The sequence below is a fragment of the Anomaloglossus baeobatrachus genome, chromosome 9 (genome assembly GCF_048569485.1).
Source record: "Anomaloglossus baeobatrachus isolate aAnoBae1 chromosome 9, aAnoBae1.hap1, whole genome shotgun sequence".
NCBI lineage: Eukaryota > Metazoa > Chordata > Amphibia > Anura > Aromobatidae > Anomaloglossus > Anomaloglossus baeobatrachus.
The window spans coordinates 199,203,736-199,226,103 of record NC_134361.1 but is presented as its reverse complement, the minus strand read 5'-3'; the positions used below and the strand labels follow the sequence as shown (position 1 = coordinate 199,226,103).

Below are 22,368 nucleotides of genomic sequence, written 5' to 3'. Positions count from 1 at the left end.
CCCGGTGTATAACATCCGGCCCCTCTCCCCCGGTATATAACATCCGGCCCCTCTCCCCCAGTGTATAACATCCGGCCCCTCTTCCCCGGTAAATAACATCCGGCCCCTCTCCCCCGGTGTAAAACTTCCGGCCCCTCTCCCCCGGTATATAACATCCGGCCCCTCGCCCCAGTGTATAACATTCGGCCCCTTGCCCTTAGCAAATAACATCCGGCCCATTCAATGTCCCACCGTGATGCCTGCCTTTACTTACATGTGACAGATCGGCTGGTGGTGCAGAGCTCACTGATACCAGTGCAGTCCTGTAATAGGAGCCATTGAGGTAACAAGACTCAGCTACAAAGTGGAAAAGCCGTAACGTTACATAGAGCGGGGCGAAAGCTGAGGAGCAGAGGGCAGACAAATCACTACCACGCTATTGACCCCATAACTGCAGATTCCAGACCTCCATTGATAACATCTACACAAACACTACGCCCACTTTGGCTTCATGGCCGAGAGCTGCAGCAGCCGTACATCACCAAGCACAATGCTGAGACGTACATCACCAAGCACAATGCTGAGCCGTACATCACCAAGCACAATGCCGAGCAGTACATCACCAAGCACAATGCCGAGCCATACATCACCAAGCACAATGCCCAGCCATACATCACCAAGCACAATGCCGAGCTATACATCACCAAGCACAATGCCGAGCCGTACATCACCAAGCACAATGCCGAGCTGTACATCACCAAGCACAATGCCGAGCTGTACATCACCAAGCACAATGCTGAGCCGTACATCACCAAGCACAATGCTGAGCCGTCCATCACCAAGCACAATGCCGAGCCGTACATCACCAAGCACAATGCCGAGCCGTACATCACCAAGCACAATGCCGAGCCGTACATCACCAAGCACAATGCTGAGCCATACATCACCAAGCACAATGCTGAGCCATACATCACCAAGCACAATGCTGAGCCGTACATCACCAAGCACAATGCCGAGCCGTACATCACCAAGCACAATGCTGAGCCGTACATCACCAAGCACAATGCTGAGCCATACATCACCAAGCACAATGCTGAGCCATACATCACCAAGCACAATGCCGAGCCGTACATCACCAAGCACAATGCCGAGCTGTACATCACCAAGCACAATGCCGAGCCATACATCACCAAGCACAATGCTGAGCCGTACATCACCGAGCACAAAGCCGAGCCGTACATCACCAAGCACAATGCTGAGCCATACATCACCAAGCACAATGCTGAGCCATACATCACCAAGCACAATGCCGAGCCGTACATCACCAAGCACAATGCCGAGCCGTACATCACCAAGCACAATGCTGAGCCGTACATCACCAAGCACAATGCCGAGCCGTACATCACCAAGCACAATGCTGAGCCGTACATCACCAAGCACAATGCTGAGCCGTACATCACCAAGCACAATGCCGAGCCGTACATCACCAAGCACAATTCCGAGCCATACATCACCAAGCACAATGCCGAGCCGCACATCACCAAGCACAATGCCGAGCCGTACATCACCAATCACAATGCCGAGCCGTACATCACCAAGCATAATGCCGAGCTGTACATCACAAAGCACAATGCCGAGCCGTACATCACCAAGCACAATGCTGAGCCATACATCACCAAGCACAATGCCCAGCCATACATCACCAAGCACAATGCCGAGCTGTACATCACCAAGCACAATGCCGAGCCGTACAACACAAAGCACAATGCTGACCCATACATCACCAAGCACAATGCCGAGCCGTACATCACCAAGCACAATGCCGAGCCGTACATCACCAAGCACAATGCCCAGCCATACATCACCAAGCACAATGCCGAGCCATACATCACCAAGCACAATGCCCAGCCATACATCACCAAGCACAATGCCGAGCCGTACATCACCAAGCACAATGCCGAGCCGTACATCACCAAGCACAATGCTGAGCCGTACATCACCAAGCACAATGCCCAGCCATACATCACCAAGCACAATGCCAAGCCATACATCACCAAGCACAATGCCGAGCCGTACATCACCAAGCATAATGCAGAGCCGTACATCACCAAGCACAATGCCGAGCCGTACATCACCAAGCACAATGCCCAGCCATACATCACCAAGCACAATGCCAAACCATACATCACCAAGCACAATGCAGAGCCATACATCACCAAGCACAATGCCGAGCCGTACATCACCAAGCACAATGCCGAGCCGTACATCACCAAGCACAATGCCAAGCCGTACATCACCAAGCACAATGCCGAGCCGTACATCACCATGTTTAACATTAACATCAATGCTTTTTCTGCTGCAGATCTAGCAGTTATACAGAGCTCATGAATATGCTGGACTACCTGGCAGCATACCATGTAGTCCTGTAATGATAATCTACCTTTGATTATAGAGCGATTTTTTCAAAACTACATTAAGTAGCCCAGTAAGTGACACATCGCTGGAATCAGGATCCCCTTTCCTTCATCACACTGCTCTCAGATTAGGTGGCAAAAATCTGGTGATAGATTCCCTTTAATAGGACAGTCACTTGTGAGCATGTGCAGTTGAGGCTCTACTGCTGTGGCCTGGAGATAGATACCAGGATGTGGTATAGGTTTTCTCCAGGTGACAGCAGCGTGGCCTCTACGGCACATGCTCACATGCAGTGGTGGCCGGTATCTTAGACCTCAAAATCCTTCTGTTCTTGTGAACTTGTTTTTCAGCAACTTGGCAATCTTAACCATTTTTGAGACAAATGTTTTTAAGATTCCCCTTCGCTGGAACTAAAGGAGCTAGACCAATCCCTGAAGTGCAAGCCTGGAGCATCATCCTCCTCCACCAAACTGTACAGCGGGCACAATGCAGTCAGGGGGTAACGTTCTCCTGCACTCACCAAACCCAGACTCCTTCATCAGACGCAGATAGGGCAGTGTGATCTGTCACTGCACAGAACACGTCTCCTCCAGAGTCCAGTGGTGGCTTTACACCGCTCCATCCGATGCTCGGCATTGTGCTTGGTGATGTACGGCTCGGCATTGTGCTTGGTGATGTACGGCTCGGCATTGTGCTTGGTGATATACGGCTCGGCATTGTGCTTGGTGATGTACGGCTCGGCATTGTGCTTGGTGATGTACGGCTCGGCATTGTGCTTGGTGATGTACGGCTCAGCATTGTGCTTGGTGATGTATGGGTCAACATTGTGCTTGGTGATGTACGGCTCGGCATTGTGTTTGGTGATGTACGGCTCGGCATTGTGCTTGGTGATGTAAGGCTCGGCATTGTGCTTGGTGATGTACGGCTCGGCATTGTGCTTGGTGATGTACGGCTCGGCATTGTGCTTGGTGATGTACGGCTCAGCATTGTGCTTGGTGATGTACGGCTCAGCATTGTGCTTGGTGATGTATGGGTCAACATTGTGCTTTGTGATGTACGGCTCGGCATTGTGCTTGGTGATGTATGGCTCGGCATTGTGCTTGGTGATGTACAGTTCGGCATTGTGCTTGGTGAGGTACGGCTCAGCATTGTGCTTGGTGATGTACGGCTCAGCATTGTGCTTGGTGATGTACGGCTCGGCATTGTGCTTGGTGATGTACAGTTCGGCATTGTGCTTGGTGAGGTACGGCTCAGCATTGTGCTTGGTGATGTACGGCTCAGCATTGTGCTTGGTGATGTACGGCTCGGCATTGTGCTTGGTGATGTACAGCTCAGCATTGTGCTTGGTGATGTATGGCTCAGCATTGTGCTTGGTGATGTACGGCTCGGCATTGTGCTTGGTGATGTACAGCTCAGCATTGTGCTTGGTGATGTATGGCTCAGCATTGTGCTTGGTGATGTACGGCTCGGCATTGTGCTTGGTGATGTACGGCTCGGCATTGTGCTTGGTGATGTACGGCTCGGCATTGTGCTTGGTGATTTACGGCTCAGCATTGTGCTTGGCGATGTATGGGTCAACATTGTGCTTGGTGATGTACGGCTCGGCATTGTGCTTGGTGATGTATGGCTCGGCATTGTGCTTGGTGATGTACAGTTCGGCATTGTGCTTGGTGATGTATGGCTCGGCATTGTGCTTGGTGATGTACAGTTCGGCATTGTGCTTGGTGATGTACGGCTCAGCATTGTGCTTGGTGATGTACGGCTCAGCATTGTGCTTGGTGATGTATGGCTCGGCATTGTGCTTGGTGATATACGGCTCAGCATTGTGCTTGGTGATGTACGGCTCGGCATTGTGCTTGGTGATGTATGGCTCGGCATTGTGCTTGGTGATGTACGGCTCGGCATTGTGCTTGGTGATGTATGGCTCGGCATTGTGCTTGGTGATGTACGGCCTGAGGAAGCGCAGCAAAACCATCGCAAATATACCAGACCAGGTGCCCAGCAATGCAAAAACTGGGAAACCACCTGAAGAAGTGCAGCAAAACCATCCCAGAGAATAAATTAGACCGGGTCCCACTTTCCAGCTCCCGCATCGCGGCTTTGGGTTGTACCATGGTCTATTCCAATACAATAGATGAGACGAATCCTCTTCTGTACAATGATATAACATCCGGCCCCTCTCCACAGCTGTAGAGTATGAGAACCTTAATTCTTGTCACACTGACAGAACCCTGTCCTAACATGTTAGTAGGACAGTCACTTGTGAGCATGTGCAGTACAAGATCTGCTGCTGTGACCTGAAGAAAACCTATACTACATTCTATTATTAATCTGCAGGTGACAGCAGCGGCGCTTCCTATTGCACATGCTCACAAGCGCCTGTCCTATTAATACATTTACAGAACCCTGTCCTAGAATGTTAGTAGGGCAGTCACTTGTGAGCATGTGCAGTGCAAGATTCGCTGCTGTGACCTGGAGGAAACCTATACCACATGCTGTTATCTATCTCCAGGTCACAGCAGCGAGTCATTCTAGGCTTATCTATGTCACGCTAGTAGGTCTGGACCCACTGTGCCACGGGCTAGTCTTGCCTTGAATGGGCATAACTTATTTGATGGTGAGGATGGGCTGGGCTGCAGGTATCACTCCAGGGCAGTCCCTGGTATTGCAGCAGCTGACCCAACGGTCAAAGAACATAGATACGGAAGACAGGCGGGACACAGTAGGTACTGGAGATAGACTGGATGGACAGGTTCAGGTATAGGAGGCAGGTGGTTAAGGTTCATGTACGGGAGACAAGCGAGATTGGCAGGCCCAGACCAGAGCAATCAGACAGGAGACAGAACCGGAGATTGACAGAACAACATTCAGACTAGAGTACTGACATGAATATAAATCATAGGAACAAAATTGCTCAGGCACTTCCCTTCAGGGGAAGGTGCCTTAAACACTTTGTGCCTCACAGCCATACGCTGGATTAAGCTATTGAGTGCGCACACCACGCCTTTATGGAGTGGGGAGCACGTGCGTGCCATAAGTACATTGCCAGGATACCTGCGTAACGTGCGCAGGCCCTGGAGTAAGGGGACAAAGCAGCCCGCGGTGGTGAGTACGTCGGCGTCCCTGCCCAGCGGGGAAGGCGGGGACGTGCAGGGACGCTGGCGTTACAATCTACAGGTCACAGCAGTAGCAAAGACTAGGAAAACCTGAATTCTTGTACAGAAGCCTGTCCTACTTGTGAGCATGTGCAGTAGAGGGCCCGCTGCTGTGACTTTCAGAGAACCTATACCACATACTGTCACAGCAGCGGTGCCTAGTAACTCTATAGTGCTCTATCTCTTTGACTAAAGGCAGGGATGGAAAAAAAAGTAATTTTAAAAGAGTGTCCAAACTTTAAGACGGTGCCCAAATGCTGTGCATGCTGGGAGTTGTAGTTTGGACTGGCTAGTGAAAGAGAAAGCATGCTGCAATGCTGCCAGCCTCCAGCAGAGGGCGCGCGTACGCCAGACTGGTTTCATGTTGTGGGATCAGCCAGGGGGTGTGGTCTGGTGATGTGGTCACATGACTGTGATGTCATCACTGGTCTGGGCTCCCGGGGCAGGAGGCAGAAGTTTTGCAGGCAGTGCTCGTGCTGTGTGGCTGCCGTGATGCTGCGGGGCCGGTGAGGATGGCCGGCGGCTTCAGCCTGCTGCTCCTGCTCGTTGTGGGCTTCGGAGGATGCTGGGAGCTGCTGGACATTCCCTGCAGACTGTACAACTCCTGCGAGTGCAGCTTCAGGCCGGACCTTCAGGGTGAGTGTGACGTCATCAGTGCGTGACGTGTTGTAGTATAAGACCCAGGAGCTGTGTCATTTTGGCTACTGGGTGATTTCTTTGGCTAGTGGTATATATATGTGTGGGACTGCTCCACTATCGTCCTATCGGATGCCTGAGATGGAACCCCCCTTTAATTTCCCATAATGCACCTGCAGTATTTTCCCTTTTTTCACTTTTCTCTCTCTCTCCTCTGCAGCGCTGGATTGTGATCTCGCCCGTCACGTCTTCGGCAGCACCTGGTGAGGGAGCAGTTGGTGAAGGTCCTCCACGGCTTTGTAGGGTCGGAGCAGCCCAGTAAGCCCCTGGTGCTGTCCTTCCACGGCTGGAGCGGAACCGGGCAAAACCTTTGTGAGTTCCCTGCTGGTAAAACACCTGTACAAAGATGGAAACCGGAGTCCGTACGTGCACCGCTTCTCCCCCATCCTGCACTTCCCTCACGCCCAGAACGTCAACCAGTACAAGGTGAGAGATCGCTTATATCTAGCACCATCAGGGTTGGAATATGTTATGCTTGTAAAGCGCCAACATATTCCACAGCGCTTTACAGACAGCATCATCTCTGCCCCCATTGGGGCTCACAATCTGAATACAGCGCTACAAAGCAACCGATAACCACTGAGCCACCGTGCTGCCCAGCAGCTGAGCAGCAGTGCTAATCACTGAGCCACCGGGCTGCCCAGCAGCTGAGAAGTGGTGCTAACCACTGAGGCCACCGTGCTGCCCAACAACTGAGCAGTGGTGCTAACCACTGAGCCACCGTGCTGCCCAACAACTGAGCAGTGGTGCTAACCACTGAGCCACCGTGCTGCCCAACAACTGAGCAGTGGTGCTAACCACTGAGCCACCAGGCTGCCCAACAACTGAGCAGTGTGCTAACCACTGAGCCACCAGGCTGTCCAACAACTGAGCAGTAGTGCTAACCACTGAGCCATCGGGCTGCCCAACAACTGAGCAGTAGTGTTAACCACAGAGCCACTTAGCTGCCCAACAATTGAGAAGCAGTGATAACCACTGAGGAACAGTGTGAGCCACTGGGCTGCCAGCAACTGAACAGCAATACTGGCCACTAGACTGCCTAGCAATTAAGCAACCGTGCTAACCAGTGAGCCACTGCACTGCCCAACAACTGAGCAGCAGAGCTAACCAGTGAGCCACTGGACTGCCCAACAACTGAGCAGCAGAGCTAACCAGTGAGCCACTGGACTGCCCAACAACTGAGCAGCAGTGCTAACCAGTGAGCCACTGGACTGCCCAACAACTGAGCAGCAGTGCTAACCACTGAGCCACTGGACTGCCCAACAACTGAGCAGCAGAACTAACCAGTGAGCCACTGGACTGCCCAACAACTGAGCAGCAGAACTAACCAGTGAGCCACTGGACTGCCCAACAACTGAGCAGCAGAGCTAACCAGTGAGCCACTGGACTGCCCAGCAACTGAGCAGCAGTGCTAACCACTGAGCCACCGGGCTGCCCAGCAACTAAGCAGCGGTGCTAACCACCGGGCTGCCGAACTGAGCAGCACTTTTAACCTTCATAAGTCTGTAGGTTTTGTGCTGTCCTGGACCATTCAGTAATGACAGTTTTATCATGGTTAACCCTTCCATTGCTTAATTGTTTGACGTGCGCTGTAATCAGGAAGGTGAGGAGGGGCACAGTAATGTTGGAATGAGATAAGAGATGACACATCGGCCACAGTCCAGTGATGCTTGCATGCAGCTGATAAACCTATACAGCCTGCTGTATGCAGACATGATGATTGTATGGACCCCATTTAACGTGCACATATATATATATCTATATCTCTCATATTGTGATCACTCAGGAGGACCTGAAGCTGTGGATCCAGAGTAACCTCACCACCTGCAGCCGCTCCCTGTTCTTGTTCGAGGAGATGGATAAGATGCATCCCGGGCTGATTGACGTCATCTCCCCCTTCCTGGGCTCCTCGTGGGTGGTCTTCGGCTCCAACTACAAGAAGGCCATATTTGTGTTTATAAGGTGCGGCAAGTAAAAATATTCTATGCTTAGTTTGTTGCATTGTTTATTAAAAACCGCTGCATAATTGCGATTGTTGCTTGCACTGTTCTTCCTTAGTGGTAGGTGCTGGCTGTATAACACAGCCAGCACTTGCCCTATAATGCCAGTACACCCACGTCCTACATCAAATGTAGCAGTACGCCCTTATGTAAGTGGTTTAAAGGGGTACTCCCCGTACCTTATTTTGGACATGACAAACTTAGAATCCCATCTGGAAGCATGAACAATCCCCCCCTCATATTAATCCTGTACTAGAAATGAGTAAAAAAGGTTTGCATTACCCTGGTCTGGCGTCCACTCCTAGTAAGCTGGACCGGGGCAGAGCAAACTCCCTTGGTGTCCCTCAAATTCCAGCGTCCTGGGCGCCTCGCAATTTACTAGACCTCCCAGAACACCAAGACTGTGCCGCGTTGGCTTAGTGATGACGAGGCACTGAGGATGCCGGCATTCGAGGGCCACCAAGGGAGTTTGCTCTGTCCTGATCCGGCTGCCGGACCAGGGCGAATTGTTTTGGTCATATGTAGTAGGTAGTGATAGGGACATAATTGTTTTTTCTTTGTCGCTCCATTGGGAGACCCAGACAATTGGGGTGTATAGCTATGCCTCCGGAGGCCACACAAAGTATTACACTAAAAGTGTAAAGCCCCTCCCCTTCTGCCTATACACCCCCCGTGCTCCCACGGGCTCCTCAGTTTTCATGCTTTGTGCGAAGGAGGCAGACATCCACGCATAGCTCCACAGCTTAGTCAGCAGCAGCTGCTGACTGTCGGATGGAAGAAAAGAGGGCCCATAACAGGGCCCCCAGCATGTTCCCTTCTCACCCCACTCTTGTCGGCGGTGTTGTTAAGGTTGAGGTACCCATTACGGGTACGGAGGCTGGAGCCCACATGCTGTTTTCCTTCCCCATCCCCTTAGGGCTCTGGGCGAAGTGGGATCCTAATCGGTCTCCAGGCACAGGGGACCGTGCTCCATCCACAGCTCCTGGGGACTCTGCTGGATAAGGAGCCGAGTATCGTCAGGGACAAGGCCCTGCTACTTTGAGGTACTCTGTGTCCCCGTAGGGACAGCGCACAGAAACACTCCAGCATTGCTGGGTGTGTTAGTGCGCCGGGGACCGCAGCGCTGACCGCGCTTGTGCCATCACACACTGCAGCGTGGCTGGGTGTGTTAGTGTTACTGGGGACTAGCGCGCTGACCGCGCGCTGCAAGTTCACACTGCAGCGCGACTGGGAATGTTAGTACGCCGGGGACTACCGCGCAGACCGCGCTCATACGCCGGCCGCGCTTATAACTTTAGTCCCCGGCTTTTGCGGCCTAGTCTCACTTTTTTCCCGCCCCCAGGCCTGCCAGTCAGGGGAAGGGCGGGACGCTGTACAGGACGTCAGCAATGGGGCTGGAACATGCTTTGCATACTCCACCCCCCTCACTGTGCACAGTGGGGCACCAGATTCCCGCACTTTCTAGGGCACGCCCACGGCCCCCTCCTCTCCTCAGGACGCCGGCAGCCATTCCTGTCAGCTCTTCTGACGCTGGAGAGGGGAGACAAGCTCAGGGAGACCCAGGCAGGGATTCTGGTGACCACACAACCGCTTTGAGCGGGCGGTAAGCAGCACCTGAGGTGCTGGCCGCACTAGTGCAGAAGTGTACTTATAGATTATATGATTATAGACTATACTTTACACTGTATGGTGCACTGTTGATTTTTGGCTATATACCCTCCTGGATTGCTCAGAGGAGACAACAGCATGTCGTCCACAAGAAGCAAGGGTGCCATAGCACAGGCTTACTATGCTGCCTGTGCAGCATGTACGGCTATACTGCCGGCAGGTTCCACTGACCCTCATTGTGTGCAATGCTCGGCCCCTGTGGCACTTTCTCAGCCGGAGCCTCTGCTAAGGGTGGCCCAGGGAGAACCACCTGTTAACACTGTCCATGTGACAGGGACGGAGTTTGCAGTTTTTACTGAAAGACTTTCTGAGACTATGGCTAAGATATTAGAAGCCTTGCAGTCCAGACCAGTACCTCAGGCCATGGGCACTGGGGAATCATTGCTCCCTGGTCCCCCTCATTCGGAACAACAATGTTCTTCCGGGGTGTCTCATAGATCCCAGGGTGAGGTCTCTGACACGGACCGCAGCCCCAGACCGCCTAAGCGAGCTCGCTGGGAATTTCCCTCGACATCATCACATTGTTCAGGGTCTCAGCGGGAGGACTCTCTGTATGATGAAGCGGAGGTAGCTGATCAGGATTCTGATCCTGAAGCCGCTCTCAACCTTGATACTCCTGATGGGGACGCCATAGTGAATGATCTTATTGCGTCCATCAATGAAATGTTGGATATTTCTCCTTCAGCTCCTCCAGTAGAGGAGTCAGCTTCTCAGCAGGAGAAATTCCGTTTCAGGTTTCCCAAGCGTACAACGAGTATGTTTCTGGACCACTCTGATTTCAGAGAGGCAGTCCAGAAACACCGAGCTTGTCCAGATAAGCGTTTTTCCAAGCGCCTTAAGGATACACGTTATCCCTTCCCCCCTGACGTGGTCAAGGGCTGGACTCAGTGTCCCAAGGTGGATCCTCCAATCTCCAGACTGGCGGCTAGATCCATAGTTGCAGTTGAAGATGGGGCTTCACTCAAGGATGCCACTGACAGACAGATGGAGCTCTGGTTGAAATCCATCTATGAAGCTATCGGCGCGTCTTTTGCTCCAGCATTCGCAGCCGTATGGGCACTCCAAGCTATCTCTGTGGGTCAAGCGCAAATTGACGCACTCACACGTACGTCTGCGCCGCAGGTGGCGTCCATAACCTCTCAAACGTCGGCATTTGCGTCCTACGCTATTAATGCTGTCCTGGACTCTGCGAGCCGTACGGCGGTAGCATCCGCCAATTCGGTGGCAATACGCAGGGCCTTGTGGCTACGGGAATGGAAGGCAGATTCTGCTTCCAAAAAGTGCTTAACCAGTTTGCCATTTTCTGGCGACCGTTTGTTTGGTGAGAGATTGGATGAAATCATCAAACAATCCAAGGGAAAGGAAACATCCTTACCCCAGGCCAAACCAAACACATCCCAACAGAGGAGGGGACAGTCGAGGTTTCGGTCCTTTCGGGGTGCGGGCAGGTCCCAATTCTCCTCGTCCAAAAGGCCTCAGAAGGATCAGAGGAACTCCGACGCATGGCGGTCTAAATCACGCCCTAAAAAGACCGCCGGAGGTGCCGCTACCAAGGCGGCTTCGTCATGACTTACGGCCTCCTCACACCGCATCCTCGGTCGGTGGCAGGCTCTCCCGCTTTTGCGACACCTGGCTGCCACAGGTAATAGACCATTGGGTGAGAGACATTTTGTCTCACGGTTACAGGATAGAGTTCAGCTCTCGTCCTCCGACTCGATTCTTCAGAATATCTCCGCCTCCCGAGCGAGCCGATGCTCTTCTGCAGGCGGTGGGCACTCTGAAGGCAGAAGGAGTGGTGGTCCCGGTTCCTCATCAGCAACAGGGTCACGGTTTTTACTCCAACCTGTTTGTGGTTCCAAAGAAGGACGGATCTTTCCGTCCTGTTCTGGACCTAAAACTGCTCAACAAACACGTAAAGACCAGGCGGTTCCGGATGGAATCCCTCCGCTCCGTCATCGCCTCAATGTCCCAAGGAGATTTCCTTGCATCGATCGATATCAAAGATGCTTATCTCCACGTACCGATTGCTCCAGAGCATCAGCGCTTCCTGCGCTTCGCCATGGGAGACGAACACCTTCAGTTCGCGGCACTGCCGTTCGGCCTGGCGACAGCCCCAAGGGTTTTCACCAAGGTCATGGCTACAGTAGTTGCGGTCCTCCACTCTCAGGGACACTCGGTGATACCTTACTTAGACGATCTGCTGGTCAAGGCACCCTCTCAAGAGGCATGCCAACACAGCCTCAACGTTACTCTGGAGACTCTCCAGAGTTTCGGGTGGATCATCAATTTTCCAAAGTCAAATCTGACACCGGTCCAATCGCTGACATATCTTGGCATGGAGTTTCATACTCTCTCAGCGATAGTGAAACTTCCGCTGAACAAACAGCGGTCACTGCAGACAGGGTTGCAATCTCTCCTTCAAGGTCAGTCACACCCCTTGAGGCGCCTCATGCACTTCCTGGGGAAGATGGTGGCAGCAATGGAGGCAGTCCCTTTCGCGCAGTTTCACCTGCGTCCTCTTCAATGGGACATCCTACGAAAATGGGACAGGAAGCCGACGTCCCTAGTCAGGAACGTCTCTCTCTCTCAGGCAACCAAAGCTTCCCTTCGGTGGTGGCTTCTTCCCACTTCATTATCGAAGGGGAAATCCTTCCTACCCCCATCCTGGGCGGTGGTCACGACGGACGCGAGTCTGTCAGGGTGGGGAGCAGTCTTCCTCCACCACAGGGCTCAGGGTACGTGGACTCAGCAAGAGTCCTCACTTCAGATCAATGTTCTGGAGATCAGGGCAGTGTATCTTGCCCTAAAAGCGTTCCAGCAGTGGCTGGAAGGCAAGCAGATCCGAATTCAGTCGGACAACTCCACAGCGGTGGCATACATCAACCACCAAGGGGGAACACGCAGTCGGCAAGCCTTCCAGGAAGTCCGGCGGATTTTGATGTGGGTGGAAGCCACGGCCTCCACCATCTCCGCAGTTCACATCCCGGGCGTGGAAAACTGGGAAGCAGACTTTCTCAGTCGCCAGGGCATGGACGCAGGGGAATGGTCCCTTCACCCGGATGTGTTTCAGGAGATCTGTTGCCGCTGGGGGATGCCGGACGTCGACCTAATGGCGTCACGGCACAACAACAAGGTCCCAACATTCATGGCACGGTCTCAAGATCACAGAGCTCTGGCGGCAGACGCCTTAGTTCAGGATTGGTCGCAGTTTCAGCTCCCTTATGTGTTTCCTCTGGCACTGTTGCCCAGAGTGTTACGCAAGTTCAGGTCCGACTGCCGCCGCGCCATCCTCGTCGCTCCAGACTGGCCGAGGAGGTCGTGGTACCCGGATCTGTGGCATCTCACGGTCGGCCAACCGTGGGCACTACCAGACCGACCAGACTTGCTGTCTCAAGGGCCGTTTTTCCATCTGAATTCAGCGGCCCTCAACCTGACTGTGTGGCCATTGAGTCCTGGATCTTAGCGTCTTCAGGATTATCTCAAGAGGTCATTGCCACTATGAGACAGGCTAGGAAACCAACGTCCGCCAAGATCTACCACAGGACGTGGAGGATATTCTTATCTTGGTGCTCTGATCAGGGTTTTTCTCCCTGGCCATTTACCTTGCCCACTTTTCTTTCCTTCCTTCAATCCGGATTGGAAAAAGGTTTGTCGCTCGGCTCCCTTAAGGGACAAGTCTCAGCGCTCTCTGTGTTCTTTCAGAAGCGCCTAGCCAGACTTCCACAGGTACGCACATTCCTGCAAGGGGTTTGTCACATAGTCCCTCCTTACAAGCGTCCGCTAGAACCCTGGGATCTGAACAGGGTGCTGATGGTTCTTCAGAAACCACCGTTCGAGCCAATGAGGGATATTTCTCTCGCACGCCTTTCGCAGAAAGTGGTTTTCCTAGTAGCAGTCACTTCACTTCGGAGAGTGTCTGAGCTAGCAGCGTTGTCTTGCAAAGCTCCTTTCCTGGTGTTTCACCAGGACAAGGTGGTTCTGCGTCCGGTTCCGGAATTCCTCCCTAAGGTGGTATCCCCCTTTCATCTCAATCAGGATATCTCCTTACCTTCTTTTTGCCCTCATCCAGTTCACCAGTGTGAAAAGGATTTGCACTTGTTAGATCTGGTGAGAGCACTCAGAGTCTACATTTCTCGTACGGCGCCCCTGCGCCGCTCGGATGCACTCTTTGTCCTTGTCGCTGGCCAGCGTAAAGGGACACAAGCTTCCAAATCAACCCTGGCTCGGTGGATCAAGGAACCAATTCTCGAAGCTTATCGTTCCTCGGGGCTTCCGGTTCCCTCAGGGCTGAAGGCCCATTCCACCAGGGCCGTGGGTGCGTCCTGGGCCTTGCGACACCAGGCTACGGCTCAGCAGGTGTGTCAGGCGGCTACCTGGTCGAGCCTGCACACTTTCACGAAACACTATCAGGTGCATACCTATGCTTCGGCAGATGCCAGCCTAGGTAGGCAAGTCCTTCAGGCGGCGGTTGCCCACCTGTAGGACGGAGCCGTTACGGCTCTATTATGAGGTATTATTTACCCACCCAGGGACTGCTTTTGGACGTCCCAATTGTCTGGGTCTCCCAATGGAGCGACAAAGAAGGGAATTTTGTTTACTTACCATAAATTCCTTTTCTTCTAGCTCCAATTGGGAGACCCAGCTCCCGCCCCTGTTTTTTTGTGTACACATGTTGTTCATGTTGAATGGTTTCAGTTCTCCGATATTCCTTCGGATTGAATTTACTTTAAACCAGTTTATAATTTTTTCCTCCTTCTTGCTTTTGCACCAAAACTGAGGAGCCCGTGGGAGCACGGGGGGTGTATAGGCAGAAGGGGAGGGGCTTTACACTTTTAGTGTAATACTTTGTGTGGCCTCCGGAGGCAGTAGCTATACACCCCAATTGTCTGGGTCTCCCAATTGGAGCTAGAAGAAAAGGAATTTACGGTAAGTAAACAAAATTCCCTTCTTTATTTTGTGTTTTTTGTACAGTAATTCAGGAGGAGAAGCCATTAATAACGTGGCACTGAATTTCTGGAGAGAGCGCAAGGACCGAGAGGAGATTCGGCTCAGTGACGTGGTGCCGGCTATAACAAAAGATGTGATGGCCGACCAGGAACGTGAGTACTGTGTAATCTGCAGGGGTAATCCTTCCTTCCCTTTCCTTTCTTTTTCCTTTCTTTTCCCTTCCCTTCCTCTTAACTTTCCTCCTGTTATCCATTCTTCCTTGCCTCGTCTTATCCTTTCTTCCTTTTCTTGTCTTATCCTTTCTTCATCTTATCCTTTCTTCCTTTCCTCCGTTCTTCCTTTCCTTGTCTTATCCTTTTCTCCCTTTCCTCGTCTTATCCTTTCTCCCTTTTCCTCGTCTTATCCTTTCTCCCTTTCCTCGTCTTATCCTTTCTCCCTTTCCTCGTCTTATCCTTTCTCCCTTTCCTCGTCTTATCCTTTTCTCCCTTTCCTCCTTTTCTCCCTTTCCTCGTCTTATCCTTTTCTCCCTTTCCTCGTCTTATCCTTTTCTCCCTTTCCTCGTCTTATCCTTTCTCCCTTTTCCTCGTCTTATCCTTTCTCCCTTTTCCTCGTCTTATCCTTTCTCCCTTTCCTCGTCTTATCCTTTCTCCCTTTTCCTCGTCTTATCCTTTCTCCCTTTTCCTCGTCTTATCCTTTCTCCCTTTTCCTCGTCTTATCCTTTCTCCCTTTTCCTCGTCTTATCCTTTCTCCCTTTTCCTCGTCTTATCCTTTCTCCCTTTTCCTCGTCTTATCCTTTCTCCCTTTTCCTCGTCTTATCCTTTTTTTCTCTTTCTTCATACAGTACTTTGCAAAAGTTTAAGGCAGGTATAGAAAAGATGTTGCGCAGTAAAATGTTTTCAGAAATAGAAGTGTTCATAGTTTATTTGTATCAATTAACAAAGTGTAAGAAAAACCTAAATCAAATCAGGATTTGGTGACCGGTTTTTGCCTTCATCTTTTCTTCTTAGTCATTTGTTCAGGGTTTATGAAGGATCTCGGGAGGAGATTGTTCCAAACATCTTGGAGAACTGACCCCAGATCTTCTGTGTATGAGGCTTGATCCTTCTGTATTTTCCCCAGAAAGACTGGATGATGTGAGATCAGGTCTCTGCGGGGGCCGGATCATCACCTCCAGGTCTCTGCGGGGGCCGGATCATCACCTCCAGGTCTCTGCGGGGGCCGGACCGTCAGGACTCCTCGTTCTTGATGACATTGGCTGGATGTTGGGATCGTTGTCCGGCTGCAGTATAAGTTTGCAGCCACTCATATGCCTCCCTGATGGCTAAGTATCAGCCTGTATTTCTCAGCATTGAGAACATCAATAAATGGGCAACGTTAAGGACCATAGACGCAGTGGTCATCTACGGAATCTTAGTGCAGCAGATGAATGAGACGTCATTGTGCAGCAGTGCCATCAACTCAGAACGGTCAGCAACCAGTGGGGTCCAGCTGCACCCATATACTGTTTGGAAGAGTCTGGTCAAAAATGGTCTTTAGGAAAGAATTGTAGCCAAAAAGGAACAAGACCAAGCGACTCAACTATGCATGAAAACCTAAGAACCGTAGTGACGAAAAATGGCAGCATTTCTGGACTGAAGGAGACACTGTGAGATATTAATGAAGCACGGTGGAGGGTCCTGCAAGTCTGGGGCTGCATGTCTGTGAAAGGAGTTGGGCATTTGGTCCGGGTTAATGGTGTCCTCAATGCTGAGAAATACAGGCAGATACTGAGCCATTATGTAACACCACCAGGGGGCGTCTGGCTACAAACTTATTCTGCAGACAGATAATGACCCTCCCCACCCCCGAACATCTAGCCAATGTCATTAAGAACAAGGAGCCCCGGGAGGCGGTGAAGGCCCCCCCCCCCCCTCCGCAGAGCCCTAGCCACCCCCCGCAGAGCCCTGGAAGGTGGCAATGCGCCGTCCCCCTACCCCCCCGCAGAGCCCTGGAAGGTGGCGATATGCGCCAACACCCCCCACCCCCCCGCAGAGCCCTGGAAGGTGGCGATATGCGCCAACACCCCCCACCCACCCCCCCGCAGAGCCCTGGAAGGTGGCGATGCGCTACCCCCCCCTCCCCCCTCCCACAGAGCCCTGGAAGGTGGCGATGCGGCTCCCCCCACCTCAGCAGAGCCCTGGAAGGTGGCGATGCGCGACCCCCCACCCCCCCCGCAGAGCCCTGGAAGGTGATGATGCGGCCCCCCGCAGAGCCCCGATCTCAACATCATCCCATCTGTCTGGGAGTCTGTCTGATTTTCTATAAGATCTAGGGTCAGCTCTCCAAGATCTCGGGGGAGGGGTCCTGTATCATTTTAATGATGAATGAGTGTCTGTGTATTGAACACTTTGTGGAGACTTCTTCTTCCTTGCTATACGCAGAGTCCTGCTAGTTCTGCTGATAAATATCATCCATTGAGGAAGGAGCGGGTTACAGTTAATAACTAGTAGATTTTATTATTAGACTTTATTAGTCACTGTCATTTCAGCAAACTTTGTCCCCCCCCCCCCCCAAAAAAAATCAATAGTGCAAGCAAAAGTTATCAAACGTTATAATAGGTCTGGGAACATGCCTCTTTCCTCACTTAGGAGCCACGTCTCCCAGATCCTACTTTCCCAACATAAATTCACACTCAAATATGTCTAAAATCTGTTCTGAAGGGTTAAATCTGACTTTCTGTTCACACAAGGATTGAACTTTGTTTCTATATAAGTCTATGATGAGAGAGAGGACACACTCGGAGCTGGATTCCCAGCTACACTGCTTAATACTAATTTAACAATATAGTCAGTTTGATCCAAGCAAACCTATTGGTTCAATTCAGGGGTAAAAATCTGTATTCAGTGCAGATAGACTTTCCCATTCCTGAGAGAGAAGATAACAGTTGGTGCTTTTAAAATTCTATGGAAGAGGGAGGAGCTAGAGGCAGAACTAGACATTCTGCTGCAAGTTTTAAGGGGGAGGAGTAATAGGTAGACAGACATTCTACTGCAAGTTCTCCTGAAGGTGAGAAGCTATAGGTGGAACCAGAAATCCTGCTGCAAGTTCTCCTGAGGGGGAGTAGCTAGAGGTGGAATCAGACCTCTTGCTGCAAGTTCTGAGGGGGAGGAGCTAGAGGTGGAACCAGACCTCCTGCTGCAAGTTTTGAGGGGGAGGAGCTAGAGGTGGAACCAGACCTGCTGCAAGTTCTCCTGAGGGGGAGGAGCTAGAGGTGGAACCAGAACTCCTGCTGCAAGTTCTCCTGAGGGTTAGGAGCTAGAGGTGATACCAGACATTCTGCTGCAAGTTCTCCTGAGGGGAGGAGCTACAGAGAGAACCAGACTTCCTGCTGCAAGTTTTCTTAAGGGGGAGGAACTAGAGGCAGACACATACATTCTCCTGAGGTGGAGAAGCTAAAGACAGATCCAGACATTCTACTGCAAGTTCTTATAAGGGGGAGGAGCTTGAGGCAGACAGATATTCTACTGCAAGTTCTGAGAAGGAGGAGCTAGTAGCAGAAGCAGACATTCTGCTGCAAGGTGCTAGAGGCGCAAGCAGACATTCTGCTGCAAGTTCTCCTACTTGAGACGAGCTAGAGGCAGACACAGGTATTCTACTGCAAGTTTTCCTGAGGGGGAGAAGCTAGAGGTAGACACACATTCTACTGCAAGTTCTCCTGAGTGGGAGGAGCTAGAGATACACACATTCTACTACAAGTGCTCCTGAAATGACAGTTACAGTTCTCCATAGAACTTTAGAAGCACCAACTGTCATCTCCTATCTCAGGATTGGAGAAAATCTGGATTCACTGAACTTTCCTAGTACATTTTCTGTCGCCACGATCCGATTACTCGTATATCGCATATCTAACAGTTATGTCCATTTTTTCTAGATGGTTTCTGGCAGTCTGAGATCATGAAGCAGAATCTCATCGACGTCATCGTGCCTTTTTTACCTCTCCGTCCCAACCACATCCGGCATTGCGTGCGCAGTGAGCTGGAGCAGATGGGACTGGCGTCGGAGGAGGACCTGGTCCATTCGGTAACGGACAGTATGGTTTATTTCCCGGAAGAAGAGAGAGTTTTCTCGTCCACAGGCTGCAAAACCGTGGCATTCCGGATCGACTACTATTTATGAAAAAGGGAAAAAAAACACTGATCCGGTCTTGATAAATTCTCGTTTTACAGAAATAACTCATTTCACAACGGCAAATTTTGGACTCCTATATCCTCCTTCACTAGGTACAGAAATTCTGCATGGAGTCACATTGTAACTGGAGAGCTTAAAGGGACTGTCTGGGACAAGAGCTGCAATACCAGACATGACCTTTGGACCAGAGTGGCGCTGTTTCCTGGAGGACGGGAGAAAAAAATTTATTTTTTTTTAATCCTGGGTAGCATTTTTAAACAATTAAATAATAATGGGGGGAGACTGATATATATTAGGATGGGTTGGTTGCATTTTGATTTAAAGGGGGTTACTCCCATCTTAGCAGTGGGTATAGTCGGGTAGCCTTTATAACTACAAGCACATTTGCAATTGATTGCTTGTTAAACTTTTCAGCCGTTTTTGAGATACGTATTTTTCAGACTGAGACGCACTTTTTCCCCCCAAATATTAGGGGAAAGTGGGGGGTGCGTCTTATGGTCTGAATGTAGGGCATGATGCGGGGAATGAGGGTGCTGCGGTGAAGCGGGTCATTGGGGGCACGAGCAGGCTGTGCATGCCGTGACCACATGGGCCCACTCATTTAATATGCACACCCATCATCTCTCCGTGCTGAAGCTAGCGGTGACAGGTGGGCGGGGGGTGTGCGCATAGTAAAGAGCCGGCCCGCATGATCAGCCCTGGCAACTACAGCCTGGAGTGATCATGTGCGGCTGTATTCACTGCCCCCCGCGCATCTTTATCAGCGCGGGGGGCAGTGAATCAGTACACTCACCGTTCCCCTGCAGCACCGCGATGTCCTCCTGTCAGCACCGCTGGAGTGTGGAGCCGTTCCCGTTCTCCCGCAGCATTGCGATCTCCTCCTGTCTGCCGGCCAGCTGATCTGTGTAGAAGCGGTGAGCACAGCGATGACGTCACCACTGTGCTCACCGCTAGTCTCCACACAGGTCAGCTGACAGGCAGACAGGAGAAGATCGCAATGCTGCATGGAGCGAGGAAAGGGGAGTATGAACGTTTATTTTTTGTGTGCCACATGTAGTCGGTCATATAGCAGGATGGATGGGGGTATATAGCAGGGTGAATGGGGGTATATAGCAGGGTGGATGGAGGTTGGGGGCATATTCCAGGATGGCAGTATATAGCAGGATGGGGGTATATACCAGGATGAGGGACATATATACAAGGATGGGGATCATTACCAGGATGGGGTACCTTAGTAGAGAATTTGGGGACATTACCCTCATAACAGTGTCAGCAGCAGATCCTTGCCCCATAAGTGTCATGACCACATTTTTTGCTTAAAATTTTATTTTCCTCCTCTAAAACCAGGATGCGTCTTATAGTCCGAAAAATACAGTACATTTTTTTTTTTCTTTTGTTTACAGCTCATTGCCATGGAGACCGACCACTAGTGCTAGACAGTAAGAGGTGCAGTTCTTGCAAGCGCTTTCCTATTGAGCTTGTAAGCACTTTTTTGGAGCTCATCAGGATCACTGAAGTGCATCTTACCTCCTAATCGTGGCCAGCTGCAGCGCAGTGCATACAAACTAGTCTGCACCAGTGGTCGGTTTCCTAGGCAACCAGATGTAAACAAGTGTTTATCTCAAGAACTGCTGCAAATTTGAATACGCACAATGTGAAAATGGGAATAACCTCTTAAAGGGGTTGTCCTGGATTAGGCAAACATGGCTACTTGTAGAAACAGCGCCACCTTTGACCATGGGTGATCTATAGTATTGCAGCTCAGCTCCATTGAAGTGAATGGAGCTGAGCTGCAATACTGCACATAATCCATGGTCAAAGGTGGCGCTGTTTTTGGAATGAGTTACTTCTTGTAAAACTCAATACCGGCACTTTCTGTGAAAGGAAAATGAAATGTGAAGCTGCTGTGTGTTTTTGAATTTTAATTGTGAGCAATTCTCTAAAATTAGGGTCCTCTAAAATTCATCATAAAAATGCAGTCTGGTGTATACAGCCAGAACTCCGTATACAGTGTATAAAGCCGGGGCGCCACAGTTCTGTATACTGTGTATAAAGCCGGAGCGCCACAGCTCTGTATATAGTGTATAAAGCCGAGCGCCACAGCTCTGTATATAGTGTATAAAGCCGAGCGCCACAGCTCTGTATATAGTGTATAAAGCCGGGCACCACAGCTCTGTATATAGTGTATAAAGCCGGAGCGCCACAGCTCTGTATATAGTGTATAAAGCCGAGCGCCACAGCTCTGTATATAGTGTATAAAGCCGGGCGCCACAGCTCTGTATATAGTGTATAAAGCCGGAGCTCCACAGTTCTATATACAGTGTATAAAGCCGGGCGCCACAGTTCTGTATACGATGTATAAAGCCGGTGCGCCACAGTTCTATATACAGTGTATAAAGCCGGAGCGCCACAGTTCTGTATACGGTGTATAAAGCCGGTGCGCCACAGCTCTGTATACGGTGTATAAAGCCGGAGTGCCACAGCTCTGTACACTGTGTATAAAGCGGGAGCGCCACAGCTCTGTATATAGTGTATAAAGCCGGAGCCCCACAGTTCTGTATACGATGTATAAAGCTGGTGCGCCACAGTTCTATATACGGTGTATAAAGCCGGAGCTCCACAGTTCTGTATACGGTGTATAAAGCCGGAGAGCCACAGTTCTATATACAGTGTATAAAGCCGGGCGCCACAGTTCTCTATACGGTGTATAAAGCCGGAGCGCCACAGCTCTGTATATAGTGTATAAAGCCGGGCGCCACAGCTCTGTATATAGTGTATAAAGCCGAGCGCCACAGCTCTGTATATAGTGTATAAAGCTGGGCACCACAGCTCTGTATATAGTGTATAAAGCCGGGCACCACAGCTCTGTATATAGTGTATAAAGCCGGAGCGCCACAACTCTGTATATAGTGTATAAAGCCGGAGCGCCACAGTTCTATATACGGTGTATAAAGCCGGGCGCCACAGTTCTATATACGGTGTATAAAGCCGGAGCGCCACAGCTCTGTATATAGTGTATAAAGCCGGGCGCCACAGCTCTGTATATAGTGTATAAAGCCGGGCGCCACAGCTCTGTATACAGTGTATAAAGCCGGAGCGCCACAGTTCTATATACAGTGTATAAAGCCGGAGCGCCACAGTTCTATATACAGTGTATAAAGCCGGGCGCCACAGCTCTGTACACGGTGTATAAAGCCGGAGCCCCACAGTTCTGTATACGGTGTATAAAGCCGGGCGCCACAGCTCTGTACACGGTGTATAAAGCGGGAGCGCCACAGCTCTGTATACGGTGTATAAAGCCGAGCGCCACAGCTCTGTATACGGTGTATAAAGCCGGGCGC

The 22,368-nt window shown here is 51.1% G+C and overlaps 1 protein-coding gene across 1 annotated transcript; it reads left to right on the top strand.

The window, feature by feature from the left end:
- The first annotated feature begins 5,971 nt into the window (after window positions 1–5,971).
- TOR2A (torsin family 2 member A) lies at window positions 5,972–19,953 on the top strand. Its single transcript, XM_075324210.1, is given in 7 exon segments — window positions 5,972–6,185; window positions 6,406–6,438; window positions 6,441–6,544; window positions 6,546–6,671; window positions 8,032–8,207; window positions 14,885–15,012; window positions 18,771–19,953. Coding segments are annotated over 7 exon segments (936 nt in total). The 5' UTR covers window positions 5,972–6,061; the 3' UTR covers window positions 19,016–19,953.
- Window positions 19,954–22,368: the final 2,415 nt, after the last annotated feature.